Source organism: Scleropages formosus, chromosome 9 (genome assembly GCF_900964775.1).
Source record: "Scleropages formosus chromosome 9, fSclFor1.1, whole genome shotgun sequence".
NCBI lineage: Eukaryota > Metazoa > Chordata > Actinopteri > Osteoglossiformes > Osteoglossidae > Scleropages > Scleropages formosus.
In genome coordinates this window covers 15,413,383-15,441,246 of record NC_041814.1, presented here as the reverse complement: position 1 = coordinate 15,441,246, position 27,864 = coordinate 15,413,383, and the positions used below count along the sequence as shown (strand labels likewise).

At 45.0% G+C, this 27,864-nt stretch overlaps 1 protein-coding gene and 1 long non-coding RNA gene across 2 annotated transcripts in view; one reads left to right on the top strand and one right to left on the bottom strand.

Annotated features, from left to right (window-relative positions):
* The window catches only part of kank4 (KN motif and ankyrin repeat domains 4), a 35,966-nt gene extending 11,365 nt beyond the window's left edge, over positions 1-24,601 (top strand). The window contains exons 2-10 of the mRNA XM_029254838.1: positions 13,192-13,259; positions 13,507-15,846; positions 17,857-17,950; positions 19,065-19,292; positions 19,916-20,000; positions 20,468-20,687; positions 21,328-21,470; positions 22,558-22,755; positions 23,785-24,601. Of these exons, the coding sequence (XP_029110671.1) occupies positions 13,241-13,259; positions 13,507-15,846; positions 17,857-17,950; positions 19,065-19,292; positions 19,916-20,000; positions 20,468-20,687; positions 21,328-21,470; positions 22,558-22,755; positions 23,785-23,895 (3,438 nt within the window). The 5' untranslated portion in view covers positions 13,192-13,240 and the 3' untranslated portion in view covers positions 23,896-24,601. The remainder of the gene's footprint in view (positions 1-13,191; positions 13,260-13,506; positions 15,847-17,856; positions 17,951-19,064; positions 19,293-19,915; positions 20,001-20,467; positions 20,688-21,327; positions 21,471-22,557; positions 22,756-23,784) is intronic.
* Positions 23,007-24,669, bottom strand: LOC108935525 (uncharacterized). Its single transcript, XR_001966214.1, has 3 exons — positions 24,595-24,669; positions 23,519-23,594; positions 23,007-23,406 (listed from the first exon to the last, which is right to left on the bottom strand). It is a non-coding gene; the product is annotated as an uncharacterized LOC108935525 (long non-coding RNA).
* Positions 24,670-27,864: the final 3,195 nt, after the last annotated feature.

Below are 27,864 nucleotides of genomic sequence, written 5' to 3'. Positions count from 1 at the left end.
CTTTGTCCTATATTATAATCATTAGTTCCACTATAGGTTATACAGCAATAAGGCTGCCATGAAAAGGAACCTGGACGTAAAGCAACACTTGTTTTTTTTTCTTTGCTGCTGTTGTAAATGACACATTGAAGCGCAAGCAGTGCTCGAAAGTAGCTGTGAAAGAGCGGTCTGGGATTGCGCTCGCCTGCCAGGCTCACTCATTGTGCCGTTCTTCTCTGCATTCAACTGTCTTTAACTATGAGGTCCACAAGGACCTGGGCTCTGCTGTACCAGACCTCCATATGTCACAGTGTGCATGTGTGTGCGGGGGATACGTCTGATTCCGGGAGTGATTTCGGCACTATCATACAGCTGTGAAACTGCAAGAGGCATCTGTAATGAAGGATAGGAAGAAAATTACTGCCTCGAACGTAATAAAAGGGTTAACTTAAAATTACTTTGCTCTGTCTTCTGATTCATTCCAGCCATCAAGGGAGGGGTTTACTCTGGCACCAAGGGAAAGACCTCCTCGCTGTGCTCTTCTAAACTCTCAGGAGGTTCTTCTCAAAAAGAAAAAGAGAGAAACTATTAGTCTTTAATAGATTAACTTTTATCAAGGAATTTAGTGAGGAAAGTCAGACTGTGTTACAGATTTACTCTACGTTCCGTATCACAGATTTACTGAAAATACAGCATGCGGTGCTTATTTGTTTGTGTTACAGTGAATATGCAGAAGGGTAATCTAGTCCCAGGTTTAGTAGTGAGGATCATGAAATATACATATGATTAAATATATAAAATATAATTCATAGTAAGGAATAACAGTATATCACAGTAGCCATCCAGTTTCAATAACCGCTTGTCCTGTGCGGGGTCACGGTGAACCGGAGCCTATCTCGGAAGCACTGCGTGCACCTTGGATCCCAGTGTTTATAACTATAGTTTTATTTATACAGTATGTGCAGTCATATTGTGCAGATCAAAAGAAGTAAATAGAGCCTCATCGTTTCTTGAAGAACGTACACTTGAAAAGAGACCTTTTTATTCTTCATTAAATTACAATAAACAGCTTGAATTCATTCATGACCAGCGTAGAGTCTGCATGTACTATTTCAATGTTATCTGCACTTTCGTCTGCTTTATTTGACTAAGCAGCGAGCTTGGAAGAGGCCACTGACTGGAAATCAATACCGTGCAAATAACTGGACAGCTCGCATCAGCCGGGATTAAACACACCAGGCTGCAGCAGAGATCTTATCCACGGAGCTGCAAGATGTTCTCTTCTACCTTCAGAGAAAGTGAGAGGTTTTGTTTTCTTTTTTTTTTGTTTAAACGGCACAAAATTATTTGAATGCCTGCATTTGTACATTTCTTGACTCCTATTCAGTGCACGAACTGGCTTCTACTCAAAATACACTGAAAGGGTCAGAGAAAAGTTACATTCCTCTTACTTATGCAGTCGTTTGTCAATACCAGCAATTTCTTGAAATTTTGAGAGCAATTTCATTGTTGGAAGAGTATAAATCTTCTATTTTGCTTTGTTACCACCACACAGAAACAGTAGATTTTATACTAGAAAACTACATTTCTGCTGGTAAACACATTGTTTTGGTTTGGCAAGATCCAAAATTGTCCGTGTGGTTTTGTCATGTAATTCAAGACTTATTTCGCCAAATGTCCGCAACATATGCAAAATAACTCTTGCGCCCCATGCCAAATTTAAAACTACCCTAAGCTAAGCATATTCACATTTATTCATTCAACCAATGCTTTTCTCCAAAGCGACTTACAACGTTAAGCTCCTTACAACAATTTACCTATTTATACAGCTGGGTAATTTATGGGAGCAATTTAGAGTAAATACTGTACACAAGGGTACTGCAGCTGGGATTTGAATCAGTGACCTTTAAGTCCAAAGGCAGAAGCTTTAACCATAATGCCACCAGCTGGCTCATATTATAGACATATAAAAATGGGAATTACTACGGTGTATGCCATATGCGTGAAAACCTTGGACTGAGGTGACCCTGGCTATTCTCTCTGGCTATGTGTGAAGCTGACACATGTGGATAGGGAGCACTGTGGAAAAGGGAGGCTGCGGAGTCTCTGCTGACAGCGTGCGGTATGTACACACTCTGCTCCCTGTCTGTCACCTGCTCTTCATTATGACACCTGGCGCTAAGAGCACCACCTACTACTGATACAAAGGCATCTGGGTATCGCGACCTCGGCTGACGGAAGAGAAAACACGCTAACGGCACAGTAGCAATACGAGAAGCGTGCAGTCAACCCTTCCGCTTGACTTCTAGAAACAGATGGCTTTGTTTTATAACACATTGCGAGTGCCTGTATAATTTAGGTCGCATTAGCAATCCTGAGAGGGTGCCAGCTTCTTCTTTCTCACCGAGGATGCCGCCTTCTTTTTTTGGGTCTTCTTAAATGTTTCAATGTAAGTTACATGGCTGAACTTGTTGACATCTCTAAAATAGATGAAATGAAAAGATATGCGTATGAAAGACTGACTATATTGGAAGAATTGTGTGACAGTGAGTGAATGAGTGAGACAAGCAGTTACTGACAATGAATGAATGAATGAAAAATGAGAGAACTTGGGTTTAAAATTGGTATTAAAATATATCAAAGTGGGCGGCGTGGTGGCGCAGCGGGTTTGGCCAGCGCCTGCTGTGTGGTGGGTCTGTGGTTCAAGTCCTGCTTGGGATGCTTGCGGTGGAGCGGCGTCCTGTCCGGGGTGTGTCCCCTGTGCCCTGTGTTTGTGGGTTAGGCTCCGGTTTGCTAGAACAAGTGGCGGTAGACATCATGCGTCTATATCAAAGCAAAAATGGCCCTTGATAATGCCAATTCTAATAACAGTTGCAAAATTTTTAATTACTCACAAGACTCTGAAAATTAACCACAGCTTTGATTAACTACTTGGAATGCTACTTTTGTGCAGTACATAGAGTCATTATTGTCATTGTCTTCTTGCTTGGCAGTCAAAGTTTGTCCCTCAGGCCTGTTTCGTCAGCAGGGTTGTTCGAAGCAGCCCTTTCAGTGTAAACAGATTTTTCCCGATGGTCTTATCAGCGCTTTGCACCCCTGTCTTCCTCAGGATGTGTGCCGCGGAGACTTGCGGCTCCCACCCTGTTCCCTTCCATTTCAGCACCTACTAGTTTACCCCCAGCCCCCCCACAGCATTTCCACCAGCGAAAGGAGAGATATGAAACATATGAAACGCTTCCGTTGACGTGCCTGTTCTGCTTTGACACAAACTGCGGTGAGGGTGTCAGTGTCAGAGCTCCCGTTGGAGGGGCTCGTGAAGCCAGGTGTCTTTCTAGACCAGCTGCTAGAGGTAGCCGGACAAGTGCCGCTTGCCCCAATAGACCTGGGTCTCGCACCGTCCCACTTGTGTCCGTTTCCCCTTCCAACAAAACATCTAACCAAGGCCACGCCTGTGCAAAGAAGTCACAAGCCTAGCAAACTTGGTGATCTCCCGAGCCAAAGCAGACTGCCCGACGGCAGATCGTTGTAGAGAGGAAGCAGCAGCAGCAGAAGACGCTCTCGCGCAGAGGCGTCAGCTCTCATTCACAACCTGACACAGAAGGCCCTCGTGGAATTTTTCGCAAAGGGCCCCATTTTACAGCGCTGCACTTAATGTATTTCTCACAAAACACTAACATACTTACAAATACAATAAAGAAAGGTGTCTGGATGGGCAAACGTTGCTATGCCTTACGTGACATAAATGTGTTTCTGTCATGAAAGAATGTAGGGTGTACTTTCACAGAAAGGTATGGCAGCAGCGCAAATGGCATCAGACTTCATGTCTGTATTTACATGTATTCCTTTAGCTGATGCTTTTCTCCAAAGCAACTCGTAAAGCTAAGCTAGTAACAGTTTCCTGACCCATTTGTACAGCTGCATCATTTGTTCTTTTTAGCAATTACTCTTAAGTTCTTTTCTCAGGGACTCTCCATGGCCCATAAGTCTAAACAGGTGCCTTCAATCATGTTTCCTACACCCCTACAAGGTGTGCTTCCCCTGCCCTCACACACACACACGATGTCTACAACGGCTTGTCCCAAGCAGGGTTATGGCAAGCTGGAGCCTAACCCAGCAACGCAGGGTGTAAGGCTGAGAGGGGAGGGGAGACACGCCCAGGATGGGATCCCACTCCATCACAAGGCACCTCAAGCAGGACTCAAACCCCAGACCCACCGCAGAGCAAGCCCCGGTCAAATCCGCTGCACCACCGCACTCCCCTCTCACTTACTGCGAGTTCCTTAATCAAAACCAGCACATTCAGACTCTGCTTCTAGAAACTTCTGCTAACCCATTTTAGTTCTGACATGGCAATAATCAAACACACCCCTCTGACATACCGCTGTTACACAAACTTGGCCAGTTTGTTTGATTTAAAGACCTTTTAACGACACCTGTTTACAAAACGTGATAGAGAAAACGCTTACGGGAGGATGTTTAGACCATAGCGCTGCCAGGAGCCGTCTGCATTATTTAAGGAATCCAGTCCAGACCCCAACCCTCATACAGCCAGGTAATGTATTTATACACAGACTTGATAAAGCTGGAAGTGACCGAGGCTGAAGAATGAAAGCCATAAATCACTTCCCACGTTGAGGACAATTGGATAAGACAGCCTGAATGAAGTTGCGTTTGCTGTGAATGACACACTCATCTTTCCTGCACCGCGTTGTCTTTGGACGATATCGTGCTGCTTCCTGAAAGGCCTGCGCGGACAGGCCGTGTCGTTAACGTCGACTTTGCTGGAACCGCAGCGCTCCGTGGAAGCGAGAGCGGTCCGCAGGGCTCCTCTGGCTAAAAAAGAGCTGCGCGCTTGCAGGGCCGCCAGTTAAAACATTTAAATGGCTTGTAATGATGTGTCCTAGAATACCGTGGCTCACAACTGACTTGTTATTGCAGCTTTTAGCAGCAGTTTCTTCCAAGTGCTTCATTCAGTCTGACCAAACTTGCGTGAGAGAAGAATAAACCACCGGAGCTTAGACAACATTGTCTTTTACAGATAAGTATATTTCTTACAGATTTTGTCAGTCTGAGGCATTTTAAGGTAAAAGTAAACTTGTACACCGTCACGTTTACCATAATTCTTGCTGTCTTGACGTAAACCAAAAAAAGCCGTTAAACATAAATAGTAAGTGTTTACGATCACTTTCACTCTCTACGCTCTGCATATTTGTGATTTACTGTCATAACAACGTGGCAATGAAACTCAGCATACACTGCCTCCCTTCCTCTCCATCACGCCACAGGAACACGCTCGCATAGCACACACCTTGCCTTCTTTCCCGTCTCAGGCTACTTATACTCTGCTGAGTTGTACTCCAGTGAAAAGCACTGTGAAACGGGGCAGTTGCACTGAAGCGTGCGGAAGGCTACACACCCATTGTCAGACAAAAAAAAATAAATATGATAACTGAGGAGAAGTTTTCCTCTAGCAAATAAACACCAAGTGGTCAGACCAACAAATAGTGGTCTAAAGAGTCATGTGCATTTCTGTGGAACACACACACACAAGGGAAGGGGAAATGGGGAACAATGATGCCCATAGATGTTTTTTTTTTTTTTGTCTAAACGTAATAAATAAATGATTAATAAAAACACACCACACACGTAGTCATTTATAGGTGACTACTTAAAAGTGCAATAAGTGCTATAAATTTTTTAAAATAGTGTAACTTAAATAAAATGTGCCATAAAAGATTTGAAACACACACACATATATCATCTGAAGCCACTTGTCCCCTACGGGGTGGCGGGGAGCCACAGCCTAACCTGGCAACACAGGGCACAAGGCTGGGGGGGGGGGGGGGAAGACACCCAGGATGAGACGCCAGTCCCTCGCAAGGCACCCTAAGTGGGACTCAAACCCCAGACCCACCGGAGAGCAGATTCTGGTCCAACCCACTGCGCCACTGTGCCCCCCCCAAATATTAGAAACACAAAACACAACACTTAAATTCACCAAAAATAGGGGTTACGGTGTTTTGTAAGTGTAAAAGGACATGTGTTACTTACCCCAGGATGGAGGATCTGCCCACGGGTGGTTTAGTCTGGAGAGGATTACATCTGACTGTCCAGGGCAACAGGACATACATAAAAACACTTTCAGTAAAAGTATATATGATTATTAATTACAGTCAGTCAGTATGCTACAGGATGCAGCACTGTGGATTTACATAGGGTGAAAAAGAATGCAGAATCATAATTTTTTTTTTTTTTGAACTCCAGCTGCAGGGAATTAATGCTCTCTAGCTCAGGACCCCCTTTCTTTAGAACCTGCACCTAGCACCAGTCCAGTCCTCGTAGACACAGTCAGCCCATCATTTTCCCCTTAAGTACCCCCAGTGGTTGCACACCCACATTTAACGTTATTCCCCACAATGCAACTATTTACATTAGACAGGTTTCCCTCCTAAAACAGTAACGTGGGTCGTTACAATGTTCTCTCGTACCCCTCCATACCACAAGTCAATTTAAAATGAACAATTAAAAAAGAAAATTATGAACATTTTCCCAGAATGCATTTCCTCACATCTGCATAAAGCCGGTTCTGTTTACAAGGGTACTTTTTACTTAGTTGTTCCTGTAATGAGTAAAAGACCTTCTAATTGTCCTCATGCCCTGTAGTTTAACAGCTGAGCTCACACTTCAGGGCACAGAACTTGTGAAAGGAGGTGGAACCGGGAAAAAAACCGAGTGTTTCTGCTGGTATCAGGGGCCCTTCAGGTCCTACATACTAGACGAGCCTCGTCGTAACCCAGACCCTCTTTTACGGCCCCGACGGACTGGGGGTCCTGAGGCGAGTGTCCCCAGCTCTGGATCTGTTTCTCACACACACACACACACACACACACACAAGTGAGGACCAGTTCGATTATGGCCCCAGTCAGTGTTTTCCAGAGACTACGTTCTGTGCTGCAGTCACGCAGGGTTATCTGTCACCTGAGCACAGCGTGTATCTGTCTCTCTCTCTCTCTCCCTGTCACACACACACACACACACACACACACAGAGCCCGTTCTTTCTCGTCATTCTCTCTCTGTTCGCTGTTGAAGTCGAGCGGAGATCTGGGGGGGGGGGGGACTTTGGGGGGGGCGTCTCGCGCAGAGTAGCGGAGGAGCCGCGAGCCGCTGCTGACAGCAGGTGACACGCAGACAGGCACGCACACCTCCATCGCTGGGAACCGAGGCACGGCACACGGAAGAGGTTTGTGACAGGATTCCGCTTTCCTGCTCCCGTGGGGTGTGTGAGTGAGTGAGTGAGTGTGTGTGTGTGTGTGTGTGTGTGTGTGTGAGGGGGGGGGGAAGTGAGATAGATTCATAGACAATCCCGCACCGGGCTGTGCCACTGCTGCAATGCAGAAGTGTGTGTTTGTGCGTTTGTCACAGACAGTGTGTGCGAGAGCCGCTCGGCCAACGGGGGGGGGGGGGTCGTGTCCGCAGCAGCACCCCGCAGCTCGTCTCGAGCCGTAAAACTGACCGGCGCGTTGCCGCGCGCTCGCTCTGCGGCGAGGAGGCGCGAGGTGCGCGTTCACGCGGCTCCAACTGTTCCCATCTGCGCGCCGCTGTTTGTTTCGTTCGGAACTGCGGGCCGCTGCGAGTTGTTGCCAAGCAGGCTTGTGTGGGAGGGGCTGGGGGTTTCCCAACGCGCGTGCGGTGTGTGTGTGTGTGTGTGTGTGTGTGTGTGTGTGTGCGTGCGCGCGCGTGCGTGTGGCAGCCCCTCGGGCTCCTGCAAACCCTGGGTGCTGTAACCGATACACACGCGCGCAAGCACTGCTGCTGTCACCATGATCTATCTCCTCCTCCCCCATCCTGTCGCATGTTGCAGTCAGGTTTTTGGTGCAAAACATAGTTTTCCCGCAAGGAACCCTCAAGCATGCGTTTCTGCACGTGCTGCATGCGCTGCGCATCATTAGGTTGAGCGGTGATGGCGAGCGATGATGTCCAGCACCGAGAGGAGCAGCGTGGGGCGGCTCAGTCCCGGACAGCCGCGTCCGCTGTGGCTGCCGGTCTGACGGGACCCTCTGATGGACAGGCGGGGCTAATTGAAAGCATATCACAAGCACAGTGAGTGTGTGAGCTCTGCGGTGATTTGGTACAGCTCTGCTGGCCTGGCGATTGCTGAGGCTCGTGGGAAACCGCACGGCGAGACTTAGCTGGAGTGTGACGCTGGAGCAGCGCCACGCAATCCATCCGTATGTCCATTATCGATGACGTCTTGTCCAGTGCAGGGTCCCGGGGGTCTGGAGCCTATCCCGGAAGCATGGGATGTGAGGCAGGGTGCGCGCTGGACAAAATGCCTAAACTGTACACGGCCCGAGCCCGATTCGGACCTGCATCCGAAGCCACGACCCGAGAAGGAGCGAGGCACCAGCGCTACCTGCTGTGCCACCGGCAACACTGATGCAAGCAATAAAATCCAGCTCTTTAAATAATGAGCAGACAGTTCGGTTCTGCTCATCCTGTGGCGGACTGGTTCCGCTGGTCCCGTGGCTCATCCCAAAGAAGCGGTCGCCCAGACACTAGACTCGACAAAATCAGGCCTGCTCACGACTTCCATTGTCACGGGAAAACACAGAGATCAGCTTGGCTTGTTCACTGAATATTGCATTAGGTGTTGAACATGACTTACGGCTGATGCCTTTGCCTCCGTGCTCATGCACATTTAAACACAAACATAACAGGAGGAAATTATATTATTTTTGCTTTCTTTCTGCGTGTGCAGTTACTACATAATGTCATTTGTCTTCTGCACAGAAGAAAGAAGGAGAAGGCTTTTTTCCTTTCTCTGAAGCTCATGGACATTCTGGAGTCAAATATGAAATCTGGAAAAGAAAAACTAATAAAACAAATACTATGAAGGTTCACTTTTGAGAGAAAATCTGTTTAGTTATAATAAATATCATTTGTCACACATTATACCTGCCAGTTTGCTTGTGTGACCGTGGTAGCGTAGAAGTTGTCCGTGAAACTTACAGTGTGTGAGTGACAGAGAGAGAAAGTCACCTTGGTGACTTTGAGGTGTGTGGGCTGATAACACTACATAGAGTTCACTGGAAATCACTTTGGAGAAAACACGCACGCACGCACACACACACTGACTGAAACCGCTTGTCCCGAGCAGGGTTGCGGCGAGCCAGAGCCTAACCCGGCAACACGGTGCAAAGCTGGAGGGGGAGGGGACGCCAGTCCATCACAAGGCGCTTTGGAGAAAAGCATCTGCTAAATAAATACATGTAAATTCAGTAAACTGTTTGCTGTTTTGACATTATCGTGTAATCACACACACACACATTTTCAGAACCGCTTGTCCCATACAGGGTCGCAGGGAACCAGAGCCTACCCGGTAACATAGGGGACGGACGGGACACCAGTCCGTCACAAGGCACCCCAAGTGGGACTCGAACCCCAGACCCCCCAGAGAGCAGGACTGTGGTCCAACCCACTGCGCCACCGCACCCCTTTTATTGTGTAATCAGATCTTCAGTAATATTTACTATCGTGTCTCCGGTTTGGACGCAGTCCACAGTGACCGCAGTAAAACGGTTAGAGGATGAGCCCAGAATGCACGGAGTCCTGTCCCACAACCCTCCTCTGTGCTCCCTGTTATCTGTCCCCTCGGCTGCCTGTCCACGTTGTCCGGCTCTCGGCACCGACTAGACGCCCTCCACCTAATTGTCTTTGCTGCCGACCTTTAAAATCTAACAGCCGCTCACATTACTGTCTAAATTAATGCCACTTAACTAATGGGATCATCGATTTGAAATCTGAAGGAAACCGAAAGGACATTGTATACTATTGGCTTTTCTCTAGGTGTGTCGCATTCATTGTAACTCCCTGAAAAAGAAAACAAACAGTTAAAAAAAACGTCTTTAATACAAGCAGTACATGTGATTTTTTCCCCCCCCTTCTCTTTTGCATGTGCTGAAAGATGTCTCTTCTAAAGGGAGAACTGTTGATGCATTGTTTTCTGCTCTTTTATTGTATTTCCAGCTCCCTTTAATATTTGGATATAGTTTCAAACCCTGGAACTTCTTAGCACACTTTTCTTGGTGGAATTCTTTTGAAGTCAGTGAAATACGGCACAAAGAATTATTAACAGGAACCTGGAAAGCCAGATAGCGGTTGGGGTAAGAGAAGGCCTGAAAATAGAGGAATACACACAGAGTAAAGTATGTCGGGAGCCCACGGACCTGCCGACAGCCGATTCTAATTAGAGCAGTTTTCGTGGCGGAGCCGGTGCCACCGTCTGCACTCGCTGCGGGAGAGAACATCCCTAGCAGCACGTTATGCGCGCTTGACTTCCCCAACACAGCTGCTAAGCCAAATGACGGTGGTCGTATCGAAAAGTTTTGTTTTTCGGGGTGCTCCTTTTTGGAGAAGAGCCGTTATTCAACGTGGACCCCCTGTGCATGCGGGGGTCTGCTGCAGTGGCCATTCTCACTTTAGTCAGCAGGTCTAGCAGATCATTTCTCCCTCAGATGCTAAGAAACTGACCAGCATACACCCCCCCCCCGAGACACTGAAAGAGCTGATGGTGAAGAAAAGATTTACACTTCGATATCCTCTGGCCGCACTGTCAGTTTTCCTTGTATTTGGAAATGCGGTGGAAATGCTCGGTTGCCAGTCTTACGCACGAAAAGTGAAGTGTGTGGATCATTAATATACCTCATTAGCCGCAGTGTGGGGTGCGGTGGCGCAGTGGGTTGGACCACAGTCCTGCTGTCCAGTGGGTCTGGGGTTTGAGTCCTGCTTGGGGTGCCTTGTCCTGGGTGTGTCCCCTCTGGCCTTATGCCCTGTGTTGCTGGGTAGGCTCTGGTTCCCCGTGACCCTGTATGGGACAAGCGGTTCTGAAAGTGTGTGTGTGTATCCGTGGTGCAACGTATTGCCATTTTCGGGAAACAAGATCACTCACTTCAGCCGGTTTGTACGAGTACAAAGTAAGAGCTTCCAGCATCCTTGGCGAAGATGTACCATGAACACCACTTACGTTTTCGGTAACTGATTTGCAGTTGGTGTATTTGTTTTGAGACTCAAAATCCACGGGAACTGTTGAGACCTAATCCGATGTTGCAATGCACCACCTGCAGCCTCCCGGTTCGGTCCTTTGTTGTTTGTTTATCTTCAGTTACACAGTCGAAGGAGGCTTGTATGAGGTCCTAAATTTCCATGGAACGGCAGTGTTTGCAGGGTCTTTCTGAGGGGTGATTTATTCTCTCTCACTGTAGGTGGCGCTGTGCTGAAGCGGGTACTCGAGATTTAGGGCAGTCCGGATCACACGGGTAATTACCGCGGCGTACGCACCTCCAGGCAGCCTGTGCTTTTTCGTGAGCCACTTTGACTGGCTCCCATGTTCTGGCTCCCGAGGACAGCGAACACGGCTGGTTGGTTCCGCCCCCCTCACGCCACACAACAGATAAACGCGGGTTCCCATAGTGGATGAGTGGTGGTGCTGGTAGGAGGGCAAACACTGATTTCTGACCCGTAGTTGGTGCCGCGAACCTCCGTTTTTCTGCGTCATCCTCGCTCCACCACCTACGTGCCCTTACCATGGTTGCATAGACAAAACTACGGTGTTAGTAGTTTTGGGTTAGTGCTCTAGCAAAGGGGTGCACTGCACTGTACATGAGAGGCAATCCAGATGTTGAGGAACTGAAGTTCCCGCTCTCGTCGCACAGTCGGGCGGTGTTCTTGACGGCTGCGGAGCCTTTCGTTCTCTGAACAGCGAGGCCAGATCCAGTGATGCACTAGGCCTTCGGCCACTGACTGCTTCTCCATCCAAGTCTCGCTGCAAGTAATGAAATCTTTTCCAGCTTCCACAGGGCCCTGCACCGCTGCTTGTCACTGCTGTACTACTCTGAGAAAATGAGATCTGGGGCTGCAGATTGAATTACCGCATATTGTTTTCATAGGCCGGCCCTAGTGTTGTAGAGTCGAGGGCTGTCGAATATTCTCATATTTCTTAGCACAGCAATACAGTGCAACTTGACAATGGCATGTGGTGTTTTTCACAAGAGCTCTAGGTTTCCAGCCAAAACAATCAGCGAGACGAGACATGAGCACTTCATCACAGGCCTTCATCATGAGGGCTTCGGATGGGGCGCAGCCAGTTTGGTCAGCAGGGATCTGAGTGTTGGGTGCACTTACAGACAGGGCGTTTCCAGGTGTTACAGTCACTGGGGATCGATGGACAGAAGCAACTGCTGATGCTTAGAGCTGACTCATCATATCAGCGTTTTCTTATGCACCTCACATTACCTTCTTGTTGTTGATTCCTGAAAGTACTGCATAGTTATGATAAAAATGTGTGTAAATAACTACTTTTGTACTATGACATAAAGCTGCCGAAGGAATCGAAACAAGGCTCTCCTATTTGTGGTACATGTTTGTGATTAAAGTTATTTTTGGGGAAAGACGTTTTTTGCCAAAGTATGCTGTTGTTTAGTCGGCCGCAATTATGCTATCATGAGGTTGTTTTAAGGTTCAAAACCAGCCCTTAAGTGGAGCACTGTATTGAACTTGTGTTGCCATTTCTGCATTATTTGTTTTCTTAACAGTTTTGTCCTTGGAACAAACATTTTGAATAATCGACTGAATTCTCAAATTCTTGTTCCATCGCTTTCTCCTGCTGCAGACTTTCTTAAACCAGACTCTTCCAGTTCTTGGCGTGCGTAACTGGAACAAATGAATTACAGCATAGCTGCAATGGAACATTTCATACACCATTGAATGTGACCATTGCGCATTTTAGCATTGTGATCATTTTAAAATCACAGGTTACTGCAGCTCCATTTTGAAGATGACACACACTTCTGGATTTTTCTTTAGCGGCTAAATTGTGCAAGAGGAAGGCAACTGAGCTGAGTCTGACAAAGTGCAAGATGATAAATTGATAATAAGTAGAAATATGTATTGCAAACCATATTTTAAATTTAAGTTATAACTGGTAAACTAGAAAATTAAAAAGATTTATTATGCAATGCCCGTCCTGGGTGTGTCCCCTCCCCCTCCGGCCTTTCACCCTGTGTTGCCGGGTAGGCTCCGGTTCCCCGTGACCCCGTATGGGACAAGCGGTTCAGAAAGTGTGTGTGTGTATTATGCAATGTTCACTAGTCACAGTTATAAGTGTAGATATTTAAAACATTTAACACTTCAATAGCTTTAATCTATTTTACAGGTTACAAATATTGATCAACTGATCAAGTCCATGAAACTGAAGGTTCCTCATGATGGACAAAAAAAATGGTAAGAATTTGATCTGAATCTTCACTGTTATTTGGGTAGCAAGAAATGTCTGCTTTACCTGATAGTATTAACATCTCCAGAGTACCTTTACTGATGGAATAGACTTTTGTGCTTTTGTGTGAATTTCTCTACTCTGACATTATTAAAGTTATGAAGTAAAAACACACAGGTTGCCTGATTAAAGTAAACTCTACCACAAGAGTGTTGTGTACAGTATTAAAAGGACATTATTGTTTTTATGTTTCAGCAAATGGCTTTTTTCCAAAAGCCTCAGAGACTGGAGGCCAGCGCAAGCAGCTGCCATACTCTGTGGAAACCCCATACGGATTCCACCTGGACTTGGACTTCCTGAAGTATGTAGACGACATAGAGAAGGGCAACACGATCAAAAGAGTCCACATCCAGAGGAGAAACAAGGGCCCCAAATTCAGCACACTGCCACGCAACTTCAGTCTCCCTGGCCATGCCTCCCGGACAGTGCCAAAAGACAACTGGACATCTACCTGCACCCTTGGGCCTAAAGCAAAGTCACGAGTTGTGGAGGTCCAGCAAATTTATGAGATTCAGCCACCTGATGGGAGTTCTGTGGGCTACCCAAGGGCACCTGGGGTTGCTTACAAGTCTATTAAAGGTGTGGAGGATGCCACTATCCAGGCTTTTGATGAGCAACCCCTCGGCCTCCATGTCAGGCCACATCTACTCAGAGCATCCAGCATGCCAGTCACTGTCTTGAGAAAGAATTCTGAGTCTATGGACACTCATGGACACAAAGCTTTTGTAGACTCACACAGAGAGAATGGCTCATCTGAGAATGTTTTCTGCTCATCAGACATTGACAGGAGGGCAAAATTACCTGGAGAACATCCAGGGCTTCACCAACAGTTTTCTACAGCTTTGCAGAAGATACGGGAGCTGGAGGAGCAGGTTAAAACCATTCCGGAACTCAAAGCCCAGATTTGTGCTCTGCAGGAGGAGAAGGAGCAACTCCTTCATAGGCTTAACTCCCAAGCTCTGGCCTCAGGTGGAAATACCATGTTGCATGGAGAACATCAGAGAATAGATTTTCAGCAACAAGGCCCACAGGATTCAGGACTATCCAACAATAAGTATGCAAAAGGAAGCACCGATCTGTCAGTCTCATTTGCTTTCTTAAATGAAGCTGTTTGTCAGAGTCTAGCTCAGGATTTGGAGTCCAAGGAGCAAGAAGAAACTGAGAAGCACTCTGAACGACTGGGGGTAGAAGAAAAGCCAACAGACAAGCTTTCAAGAAAGGAAACAGAAACAACACAAGAAATAGCAGCTATGACACATAAAGCAGCAGAATATGATGGGTCAATGGAAGTTCATTTGACACAGGAAGCAGTAGTAGACAGTCTTTCAAAGCAGAACATGAGATTAGGGATTCATTCTACACAAGAATCACACAAAGAAGCAGAGGTGGTGCAAAATCATTCTTCACATGGAGGAACAGTGTGGCATTCTCTGGTGCAGGAACATGGCGGCAGATTTAAAACAGAAGAAAAGTTTCTTTCAGAACAAGAAGCAGCCCATGTAGATGTGGCAGTAGAAAGCCCTTCCACCAAGAATGGATCAAAACAGGAGAAGACACTGGAAGCTGTTGGTCAACAGCAGACAGTGGAAGACATTTCACTGCAGGAGGGACTTGACAAGACTGAGGGAGACCTGGATTCCAGGCACCAGGGGGCAAATGGGCTGTTGGAGAATGCAACCATCCAAGCGCTGCAGGTAAAGCTTGAAGCTCTCCAGAAGCAGTTCAGTGATGTGAAAAAAGAGCTGGGGAATGCCAGCACTCTGCTGAGTGAGGAAAAAGAGGAGAATAAGCTGAAGGAGGACACAATAAAGAAGCTAAATGAAAAGCTAATACTCTATGCCCAGGAAGACGAGGCAGCAAAACCATCTTCTGTTCAGTCCTTCAGTATTTCTGTACAGGCGGGTGAACAACAACCAGTCCTCTCCAACAAAGGAGTTTCTACTGAGGAGAAATCTCTACTATCTACATGCAGTGGTACACAACAGAATGACACCGTGAGCTCAAGCACTCAAACAGACATTGTGGAAGCTCAGAATCGAGGCATTTCGACTAATGTTCTCACAGCGGACGTGTGTGTGGCAGCAGAAGTGGCTACATGTGACCGAGCTGTGGAGACAGATTCTCAGGAAGTGCCATGCAGTCTAACTCAGGAGGATGCAGGGGTAATGGAGGAATCTGAGAGCACAGCTGCTTCTTTGGATCTGGAATGTGCTATTCCCACTCATACGGAGGGAGTGGGCTGCTTGGTGGAGGTGAGGCAGCACCGGCAGGATGGCCGTGAGCAGGCTGCTCGTCGGGAAGGAGAAGAACCCGCAGCCACGCACGCAGCCATTGGCCAGTATGTGACAAAGATCCAGGGCCTCCTGAATGAGCAGTGGGTCTGCCTTGGCAGCAGTCATCCCGAAATTGCCAGCACTTTGAAGCAGCCTGCCTCCAAGTTCAGCTCCATCCAGACCCAGCTGATCAGCTCTCTTAACGCCCTGTCCTCCTTCTATTCATCCCCAGGTCAGAAGGGGGGAGCCACTCGACAAGCAGGTACCGCTCGATGATACGTGTGCACAATACCGTTGAAACCTTTGACAGCTCTTACTGGAATCTAGTTCTTCCTATAAGATATTTGGTAATCAAGTTTGAGTAGGAGATCACATGTTCCTAATTCTTCTGCCGCAGTTCCCAGAGATGCTGAACACTTGTGGGTTTCTTTGCCTTCATTCTTTTGTGCAGGTCATCCTGTACATGTGTTTTCCAGGTTGCCACGGTGAACTCAGCTCTCTTGACTGGTGCTGTAAACACTGTAAATTATGATCTCCCAAAGTAGAATGATTTGGGACTTTCACATAACCCATCCCAAGTTTTTGTTCTTACAGTGCTATGCTGCCTGATAGAGCCCCCACCCTCCACCTCCAAATATATATTCAGCAGATTCTCTGCTGAGCTCTACTGAGCTTGAAAACACACCAAGTGAGAGAATTCCATTGATTACTATCAGAAGATTAACAACATGCTGGAGAGTGGAATAAATGACATTGCTGGATAGTGCCCAAGGACAGAGCAAATGTTTTTTTTTTTCTGCATTTTTTTGGCTCAGAAGCTGCTGTTATCACTGTCATGCAAAAAAGCATATTCAAAATTCAGTGGGCTGTAATAAAACACTTTGTTTATGCAGTGCATGTTAGATTTCTGTTATATGCTTGGAGCAGAGAAAAAGCTTTGAAAACTTGGGTTAAATTACAGTGCTTGATTGTAAATGACTTGTTATAAGAAATGTTTGACTGCAGAGAGACTCCATTACTGTGAAAAACCACAATTCTGTGACTGCTGGGTTTGCATCTTTCTTAAGGTGCCATTCATTACACAAATAATTAATCTCATAAAAATACTTGGTTTAATCTGCACTCAAATGTTGTTATTAACAATAACTCTTCTGTACCATTTTGTTTTTAAAGTCAAATTCATTATGCTTTCTGGAATGTAATCAGCCCCTGTGAGACAAACCCAAAGCCAGCAAAAGCTTTTTCCTCCAAACATTTTGGTGAGCACAGTCCTGTTGTAATTAAATCCAGAAACTCTCCACAAGCCTTTGCGGCATGTTTGTGTGGACAAGATGAATCTCTTCCAAACTAGACACACTGGGAAAAATGAAGGAGGACCAAAAAAAAAAAAAAAAAGTCACAAAATTGTGGTGAAGCCTGTCATTTGTGATGGCTTGTTAGGGAATAATAGAGCACTTTATTAAAGTTTATCCACTGAGCAACTCTTCTTAATTTTACTGGTTCACAATTAGAGAGCTGTTCTGGAAGCTGTAATGAGTGCATTTATAATTAACACATACTGTTAATTATAATCTTTACCCTTACTCATTTTTAATTTCAACTAATTCTTTAAAGGGTCTGTCTGAAAAAAAAGTAGAATAGAAAATGAATTAACCCAGTGTTCTTTGACAGCTTGAATGAATTTGAGTCCTGGAGTAAATATACTGTTATTCCCAAAACACCATTCAAGTGTCACCCCGGCGGTGGGACAAGCTCACCACACTATTCAATTTGGGAAACTGGAGATGATAGATTTATACGTTTGATTGTTGTATTTCTATGTGAAAACTATTAAACTTAATAGTGGAGTGGAAGATGAGTAAGGTGCTTCAAGGAGCTTCTCCTACCTAACGTAGTGACATCAGTTATTTCCTCAAATATCTTTATAGACAAGCTGTACTTTCTTCAAACTATAATATCTCAGTTGAAATAAACAATAACAGATGTCAAGGGCCCTTGCATGATACTTCTTATTTTTTAACACTGTCACCAAGAAGAGAACAATCTAAGACATCAGAAAGTGATATTCCCAAATGACAACCTTCAGTTTACTGCTGATGGGTTTTATTTGGAAGATAAAAATGATGTTGCAAACAGCTCTTCCTTTTTTTTTTCCAGGGGCACTTCACTCACACTGCCATGAAATGCCAAGGTGCAATAATGCAGAGGTTGGTTTTAGACTGACAGATGGGCGACACGCTTCAGTGGCCTGTTCCTTGTATTTCCTCTGCAGCTCTCAAATCCATAATGAAGAAGAACGACTGCACCGAGAGGGCAGGAAATAGTGGCACCAAGAAGAACCTCAAGTTTGTCGGTGTGAACGGGGGGTATGACCTTATATTTCTTTGGCGTTGTTCATGTGCATGTGGACTTTCAGCTGGTAGGATTGGTCAGTGTACATGTTTGTCAACAGACGAAGGCCACCGGTGTTCCGTTGCTTTGCTGAGTTTGAACACGTGCCGTTTCATTGTGCGGCTCAGTTCAACAAATCCCCTGGACAGAAGGCCTCCTCCGAGCTTGTTTACGTAAACTGAGTCATATGCTGAAACGAGATTTAGAACAAGAGAGTTCCCTTGCTATGTAGCAGTTGTCGGCACTGCCTGTCAGCTGTATTTGCCTGCCCCTCAGCACCACAAGAGTCATCTAACAGAAGGAGCTTGTCAGTCATGCCTGCCCCCTTATCAAAAAAATAACAGGCTGCCTAAAGGAACAGTCCATCTTAATAATGCCAGACAGGCTGGCAAGTTGTCTCCTAGCCTCGTGGAAGTAACCACATTACTCATGGAAATAACCCTGGTTTGTGTTGTCCCAGGGGTCTTTAGGGGAATTCCAGGTGAGTCTGGTGGGCATTCTTTTTGGTGTATTTCTAGTGTTTTTACCATGTGACCAACAGGCTGGAAACCTATATGCAGCAGACCCACCTAATACCAAACTGCCAGACCTAACCACATGCCCTGCTAGCTTTGCCTACCCATACTCCCTGCCAATAACACAATCAATCTCCTGCCAGAATGTACAGACAAAATTAAGAACAAGGGGGTTCTTGTGTTCTGAAGCTTTTTTCCAAATACTCATGAAAAGCCTGTCTTGCCTTTCACCACAAGCTGTCAGTATACGCTCAGCTATGTGTTTCTCTTCTAGAAGGCTTGGTCCTCCCTAGACACGGCCTCCGTTCACCTGTGTTCCGGTGGGATTCTGGAGGTGGCTTCATTTCTGTGGTCCATTCATTCTCGTGTAAACATCCAAGAAGAGCTGCCTTCTGTGGAAAATTTAACTGATCCATGTTCCCAGCATCCCCCACTTTATGATAAACTTGGCAATCCTTATTTGTTAATTTATTCACATTCTTATTTGACATCCTGCACAGTTTTCAGCAACAGACCATGAACTGTAAACATCCTTCAAGGCAAACCTTTCTTCGATATTCCTTCAATGGTTCAGGTATGAGACAACATCCAGTGAGGAGTCAAGTGGGGAGGACAATGTAGAGGAGGACAGCTCAGAGTCTGAGGAGCAGGGTAAAGAAGGCCACTGCCCTGCACAGGACCTGATGCATGCAGAGTCCCAATCGGTGGAGGCCCAACCAGTAGAGTCTGAAGCAGTGGAGGCTGCTGGAGACCCACCAGGCCCAAGATGTGATGTGGAACCTCAGGAGGAGAAGCAGGACAGGTGAGCCAGCAGGGACCTTCTGAAGGTCTTGTCATCTATTCTGCAACAGTGCTGCACCACCAAGTGTGAAGAGCACATTTGATTTCAGCCAGCTTGAAGAATACCTTATAGGTGCCTGTGAGGCTTTTCCCCAGTCAAGGGTAACTGATACTTGATGGGTACAATTCTGGCCTTTGTTTCACCACAGTTGGCCTGAAAACCAATATGAATTAGGTGCTGACAGACTTTTAATATATAAAGATATGAGACACCTACATGTCTGGTCTAAATTCTAATATATTATTTTATACAGTGCCACGTATAAATGGGCCTTCTATGTAGACCTCACTGAAAAGTCATATTCAAGCAGCACTTTAATACTGCACCTTTTAACAGCTTCTTGCAAATTTCTATAATACTGGAAAACTGTTTTAAAAACATGAGGAATGAACAGTACGGTGACATGATTGCTGAGTACTATATTTAGATACTTGCCATTCCAGGAAATTGATGGCTGCAGTTCTGCTTGTGAAGGTCTGTTTTTGAGAGTCCAGGATTCTTCAGTTTTAAACCCTACAGCAGTGTAAAGTTTAATGTATGTAACAGTATAATGCCTTGTGTGAAGCTCTCACTTTGACCCCCAGGGAAGAAGCAGATGAAGACTTCTTGGCTGCCTGCCTTTACATTAAGGATCGTCTTGCAGAAGTGGCATCCCCGGACAAGGAAATGGTAAAAAGTTTCTATTTCAGACATGTTCACGGTAAACTGAGTAAGTAGACTTCACGGATCAGCAACACGCAGGACACCCTATATCACTAATAAACTGAGACTGTAATAACAAACAGTGTTCTGTGGTTCTGCATATTGTTACATAGAAGAGAAAAGTTTTTTTTTTTTATATAGAGTTGTACGTTGCTTCTGCCAAACAAATAAATGTAAACATGAAAAAAATAAATCAAAAACACACATTTTAGGAACAACTTGTCATTCCTGGAAATGAAAGACTCATATTAACGGAATTAATCATCTGAGAAATGACAGATTGAAAGGAATCCATTGCTCAGAACTGGGTTGCTGTGTATATGCAAGGAATAAATGGCTCTGCTGTAACGTGCTGTACATGGAGTGTATCTGTGTGTACGCTGTACCTGGCAGTGTGTTCCTGGCCTGTAACTGCTGTCTTTGTCGTCCCCTAGAGGCAGTTCCTGATGGTACTCTACCAGGAGTGGTTCCGTGTGTCCAGCCAGGAGGACTCCCACGTGGACACAGTAACCCTGTACTTGAAGGAAGTGGCAGCTGCCACACCGACTCTCCTGCGCTTCCTGGTCAACCTGGCTGATGGCAATGGCAACACTGCGCTTCACTATAGTGTGTCCCACTCCAACTTCTCCATTGTGAAACTGCTCCTGGACACAGGTACCACTCTGCCCTCACCAGTGCAGCACAGAGAACCTAAAAATGACACAAAATATTATGTACCTGGAAGCTTCTGAAACAAGCTATGTGGCACAGTCGTACAACAGATAGTACTGGTGCCTCACAGGTTGTGGGTTTGAATCTGACTCAGTTCATACAAAGTTTACATAAGTTTTCGACATGTGACATGTTGCAGGTGAATTACTGGCTATGAACTGATGATAGTGTGAGTGAATGAGTTGTGAAAACCTGTTTTGGTGCGTATCCTGCCATACACCCTATGCTTCAGGGACATGCTCTGGACCACCGTGACCCTACACCAGACACGTGGTTACTGATAATAGACAAAAGAAGCGAGTTTTCATACTAAGGAAAGGTGTTTAGCCAAAATGTCTCCATGAAGGCTGTCTTTATTATAAACTGTAAAGGAATATTTGAGTGTAAGTATATTTCTCTACATTACAGTACATGAAATTAAAACTTAATGTAGCAATTCATGTCATAATGTGTACTGGTAGTAAATGAAAAATTAAGTTTTGTGCATGCTGGCAGCATAGCCTGCAACTGATTTGTTACGCAGGTTTGGTGACATTTATATTCCAACATGAGGTGGGCTCACGGCTGTGTGCTCTATCCCCAGGCCTTTGTGATGTGGACCACCAGAACAAGGCAGGCTACACGGCCATCATGCTGGCCTCCTTGACCACGGCTGATGGTCCAGAGGACATGGAAGTAGCGCTGCAGCTACTCAGACAAGGGAATGTCAACACACGGGCCAGCCAGGTATATCCCACTTTAGGCTCGTACTGCCCCTCTGCTGCCCAGTGTCCAGATGTCAATGGAGGCAGCTCAGAGTCCAAGGAAGAACACTGTTCCTCCATCGCCCACATGGTCGACAGAATCTTTCCTACACACACACACACACACACACACACACACACACACACACACACACACACACACACACACACACACACACACACACACTTTCAGACCCGCTTGTCCCATACGGGGTCACGGGGAACCGGAGCCTAACCCGGCAACTCAGGGCGTAAGGCTGGAGGGGGAGGAGACACACCCAGGACGGGACGCCAGTCCGCCGCAAGGCACCCCAAGCGGGACTCGAACCGCAGACCCACCGGAGAGCAGGACTACGGTCCAACCCACTGCGCCACCGCGCCCCCTCTTTCCTACACACTTTAGCCCAAATTATTGGGCAAAGCCAGATTTTCCAAACACTTTATGTTTCTGGGATAGACTCCAGACTGTTGTGACCATGCCTTAGAATGAGTAGATATCATAAGGGAGAGAATGAGATTTACCCAGTAATTAACTAGGCAGACAGTAATATAATAGTTATACCTACTGCCTTTGAAAGATTGTGCAGGTTCAAATCCCACCTTTTGCTGTAGTACCATTGAGTAAAGTACTTGAATTGATCCAGTAAAATTACCCAGGTGTAAAATGGGTAAATCATTGTAAGGTAGCTAAATACTAAAATTCTTTTAGAGAAAAATGTCAGTTAAATAAGTAAAAGTAACTTAAAATCATTTCAGTCATGACAATTCATAAATGGGTAATAAATACTTTTAGCCAAGGCTCTAATTCATTTTATCACTGTGGACTGGGCCTTTATTTGTATACAGATAATGAAAGCAGTCTACATTCATTTCTTTGGGAAGCCTTGGCTAAGAAATCCATTGTGCCATCTTTCCATCTGATATGTATCTTTCTTTCTCTACAAATCCCTTTCCTTTACATCATTCTTTTCCCCAATGTCTTTTACACATAAATACAATCTCACCTTCCCTCCTTCATCCTTCTGCATTCCCTGCTCCCTCCTCTCCTGTGGACCCTCCAATCTCTTCAGGCTGGCCAGACGGCGCTGATGCTAGCCGTGAGTCACGGAAGGACAGCCATGGTGCGCCTTCTCCTGGAGTGCCAAGCCGATGTCAACGTGCAGGACAAGGATGGGTCCACCGCCCTCATGTGTGCCTGCGAACATGGCCACACTGACATCGCCCGTCTCCTGCTAGAGAGAGACTGCGACATCAATCTGAAGGACAAGGTGTGAGTCTCTCTCTCTCTCTCTCTCTCACTTCCTAAAGTCAGAAAGTGGTTATACTGACCAATGAAGCATTTAGAGGCTCAGACACATACAAGCAAGCATTGACACTGCAGATGATGTTTGAAGTGAACTCACTTCTTTTACGACTAGATATCAGCAGGTAGCATCATAGTTATAGCTACTGCATGCACTTGAAGAACCCAGGTTCAAATCCCACCTCCTGCTGTAGTGCCTTGAGCAAGAGACTCACCCTATATAAATGTGTCAAACAGAAAACCATCAACTGAATGAATAAATGCAAATGTTCTGTATCTGACTCAGAGGCACATGCAAAATATTGTTTCACCACCAGTATTTTCAACTGCCATAATGTTTCAATACTGATGAACATTCGTTTTTATTTTTTCAATTTTTTTACTAAAAACACGGCATCCAATTCATCTGCAACACATGGTACAACTTCACTTGTGCCGTCAAAAACATTCCGTTCATAATTCCATTGCTTTGCTTTTTACAACTGCATCACTGCTCCACCATGTGGACAGAACTACGACATGAAACGCTTGCATTTCACTCACATGCCAAGGATACACAGTTGAGATCACAGATGATGTGTTTTTCAACCTTTTAGCCCGGTGCTTCCTGCCAAGGCTGAGGACAAAAAGCGCCGCAAAGAAGTTTTAAATACATTAGCAAAATTTTTTGGAATCAAGTGATTAACATGGTGAAACCTCAGTAGGTTAGACTTTCTAATCCTTCTTACAGGGAATTATTTCTGAGGAGTCATTGTGCGAGGAGGAGCGGGTCTTGGACTGGAGGCCTACATGTAATCCATGCTCCTGAAATCATAAACAGCAAAATGAAAAAGCGCAGTGAGGCAGAGTGGTCTGCCACTTAGATTAGAGCCCTTCACTAAAATCACCTGTGCTTTGTACAGAAGAGCTGTTTCCTCATGCTTCCTCTCGCCCTGCCCCCCCCCACCTTATGACTTGTTCTTTCACTTGTCTGCTGTTCTCTTCTCTCTTCCAGGAAGGCCACACAGCCCTGTCTGTGGCTCTTCAGGCCTCCCACTCTGATATAATAGAGCTCCTAAGGGCACACGTGGATGCAATGGTCTCCGAAACCCACGAGCCTCTCTGAGCCACCCCACTGCATTGCCTGGGAGGACCACTGCCCCGTCCGGGAGATGCAGCCTTTTCGGATCATTTCCATCCATTACAGACATTACACAGGTAGTGATTAGTGCTTGGCTGGTATCCAGTAAGAAAAGAACCGGCGTGATCCACTCAGTGAGACTGGACACACCTTCAAAATGACCTTTCTTTTCACTGACACTCCTCTACATTATTTCTGTTACGTACACTTTATACTGTTCTTTTTGGATCACAGTAATGTACATCTGGAAGGTATTTTGTATATCAAAGACATTGCATTGTTTTTCTTTATTTTTTCCTTATTGATATAACTTTACTACAGTCTTCCTAAGGAGAGTGAAAAAAAGAGAGACATCAGTGAGGTCACCAACCGAATAACTAGGGTTTTTTTTTGTCCTGGGTGAGAAATACCTAGCAGGTGGAGTAAAAGAGGAGCATTGTAGCGCAGGACTTCATAAAAAGAGCAGTCAAAAACATTTTACCCATGATGCACCTGTGACAGGACAGCAGCTAGACAAGACTCAGGGTTCAGCTCTATAAAGAGAGAGCAAACCTGACTGAAAAGCCAGAATTAGACAGTAATCGACTAGAGAGCCCTTTCTGTAAGTGTGAAAAAGCCTAATGTTATTGGGGAAGATTGCCATGAACTGGCATTAATACACAAAGTACACAAAAAGACTTTCACCTTATATGCACAGCTCTGTTCTGTTTCTGTAACTAAGCTGCAGTCTTCAGGCTTCACCAGATCTGTCCAGTGGTGGCCCTCCGTCTTCCTCCTGACATTCTTTCAAGCTGTGATCACTTCCGCACTGTCCTGGATCACATGTTCTACAGTCATAGGTCACAAGCAGTGAGAAACAAGTTAAAAGGAACAAATCATCTGCCTCGGGAGAATTTGTCCTTTCCTCCACTCCCCACAAAGATGTGGTTTATTGCCTACTAGTTAGAGTGGCTGCAACTGACACAATGGCACTGTGCTGTGCCACACTGTTGTTGAAGGAACAAGCTGAACAGTTTGTCATTCCATCCTTTACTTCCCCTTGGCACTGTTCACTCAAGTTATTCCCACATTTCTGATTCTCATATATCCATTTCAACAGTATTATTGCTTGCAGATATCTGTCAAGGCTGGAAAAAAAATCTTAGCCAGGAACTGTATACAGTTGTTGGCTATTTAGTTCTTGATTTTTACTTTGTCTTGACTTCTTCATAAATAATATATGCACATGACTTAATGCCTCCTCTGTGATGTTTTCTGTTTGCCTGCTTATGGATTATCTTTGTAATGTACATAATATTGCTAGAAATGCACACCGATTGTTGTATAATTCATATTCATTTTTAGATACCATTTGCACCTGTTATGTACTATGAAATGTTTATCAGTCAGAAGTTATCACTGAATTACCATAACATGTCTGAGATAAAAGATGTTCAGTGATGCTACGGGATTTAATGGGTTCCATGAAGGATATGTAGACTTCGCACACAGAAAGCTCAAGCCTGATTGATGCTTCAAGACTCCAGGGTTGTAACTGACATGACAGAGGGCACCAAAGAAGATGGTCATGGGAGAAACTAAACCATAAGTGTGTCACAATATACCATCCATATTTCTGGGACTTTAGTTCAAAAGGCAATCGTGTGCACAGACAATCGTGGTGACACTGTAAAAAGTGGTAGGCTGCACTTCATGTATTTATATGGAGTTGGACAAATGAAGAATTATATATAGGCTGTGCATCTTTTACTCTGCTTTGGATAATTTAAAATAGTTACCTTAAACCTGTATTTATTGTATTGTTTTCACAGTTAATGGATCATTCCCATATTTAATGTAACAAACAGGTCACTGTATCAAAAATTCTGTTGGAAATGGATGTGAAATGAGTGGCTTCTCTAAAACAATGGTATACTGTATGTTACTGAACAACATGCCAAGCTAAAAGAATGTAAAAATGGTATGGTTTTCCAAGATTTCCCAGGTGTGTATAGCCTAAAAAGTATTTGCTGCAAGGTCCTTTCAAAAAACAATGTTTTTTTGTAAGCGACATGGAATTTGTTTTAATTTGGTCGAGTTTCATAGGCCCAGAGTTGTGACAGATTCTGCTAGTAACGCTATAGTATTTGTAAGTGTCCTTCACTGAGACTTTTATCTGAAGTGTGCCATTCAAATATAAATACCAGTTCTGCTGTACCTGCCTGCTAAATGTTGCATTTATACTATACTACAGAACTTAAGTACAAACTATTGAATTTTTTTGTTAATCTCAATATTTTAGTGCATTGTAAATCTAAATCAAGTATTAAAGACTGTTTTGGTATTTTAGAAAGCTGCTATTTTAATCCTTGTCTACGAGTCTTTTTTTAGCGTTCTGTTTAACCAAGTACCTCCCGACGCTATTTTTAACAGCACACAATACAAGCACAGAAATGCATATTTTTCAGTTAATATGACATTGTTTGTTTTTTCTCAATAGCTGAAACAACTTGTATTAAAATGTAGCAGGAAAAAAAAACACATTTATCTGCAAAATGCCCTACAGGATACAATACATTACTGCATTTTCCACTGCCATCATGGTACTGGTAATCATTGAAACATGACTACTGTATGAATGTTGTTGCTGTAAATAAATGATGCCACATGCAACATACGACAGGCCAAGATGTTTTTTTTTTCCCCAAGAAAAACATCTTCACTCTAATTAAACAAATAGAAATATGTAAGGGAAATGCAATGTTATCAATTTAGATCAACCACACACACACACACACACACACACACACACACACACATTTTCAGAACCGCTTGTCTCATACAGGGGTTGTGGGGAACCAGAGCCTACCCGGTAACACAGGGCGTAGGGGACACACCCAGGACGGGACGCCAGTCCATCGCAAGGCACCCCAAGCGGGACTCAAACCCCAGACCCACCGGAAAGCAGGACCGTGGTCCAACCCACTGCGCCACCGCGCACCCCCCCTTAGATCAACCAGTTCTAACCAAATGAAAACCATATTTTTGAACTGTGGGTGGAAACCCATGCAAACAAAAACAACACTCCACATAAACAAACTACATTAAAACCCTCTTTCCCCAGATGACATTTTCACCTTCATAACACTTACAGCTTTACTCAGTAATAAAGCTGGATGTCTTATAGTGGAAATGAAAATAATCAGCTTTCTTCATGGCACTACAGCACAGCTGAACACACCTCTTTTAGGTTAAAAACTCAGCTGCACATCACTTATCCAGAGCTCCTCCAGTACAAATACCTTACTGAGTAAATTGGTAGCCAGCTGTCAATCTTTTTGGATAAAGGTGTAAGGTAAATAGTAAATGAATAACAATTTATTTATGGAAGCAGGTAGAGTAGTGGTTAGAGCCATTGCTCTCAAATCCGACATTGTAAGTTTCCTTAATACGACACAGCAGATTTAATATATTAAGAATAAATGTACATACATGGATACATTTTTTTCCCATGTATTAAAATTGTCTGTTGAAGATGTTAACATTGCTAGTTCAGAACATTAAAGCCTTGAAGTAAATTGATATTAACATTACAAGTTTTCTAAAAAATATTTTTCTTTTTACTCAAAAATTTTTGTTGAAAATGTCTGGATGAGTACTTTTGAGTAATTTCTTTTGAAAGTAACAGCAGCTTCATGAGAACGCTGTGTTGGACTATGGACTTCATGAAATAATTGAACCACACACACACACACACACTGTCAGAACCGCTTGTCCCATACGGGGTCACGGGGAACCGGAGCCTAACCCGGCAACACAGGGCGTAAGGCCGGAGGGGGAGGGGACACACCCAGGACGGGACGCCAGTTCATTGCAAGGCACCCCAAGCAGGGCTTGAACCCCAGACCCACCGGAGAGCAGGACTGCAGTCCAACCCACTGCGCCACCACTTTGTAAAATATTATGCTCCTCCCC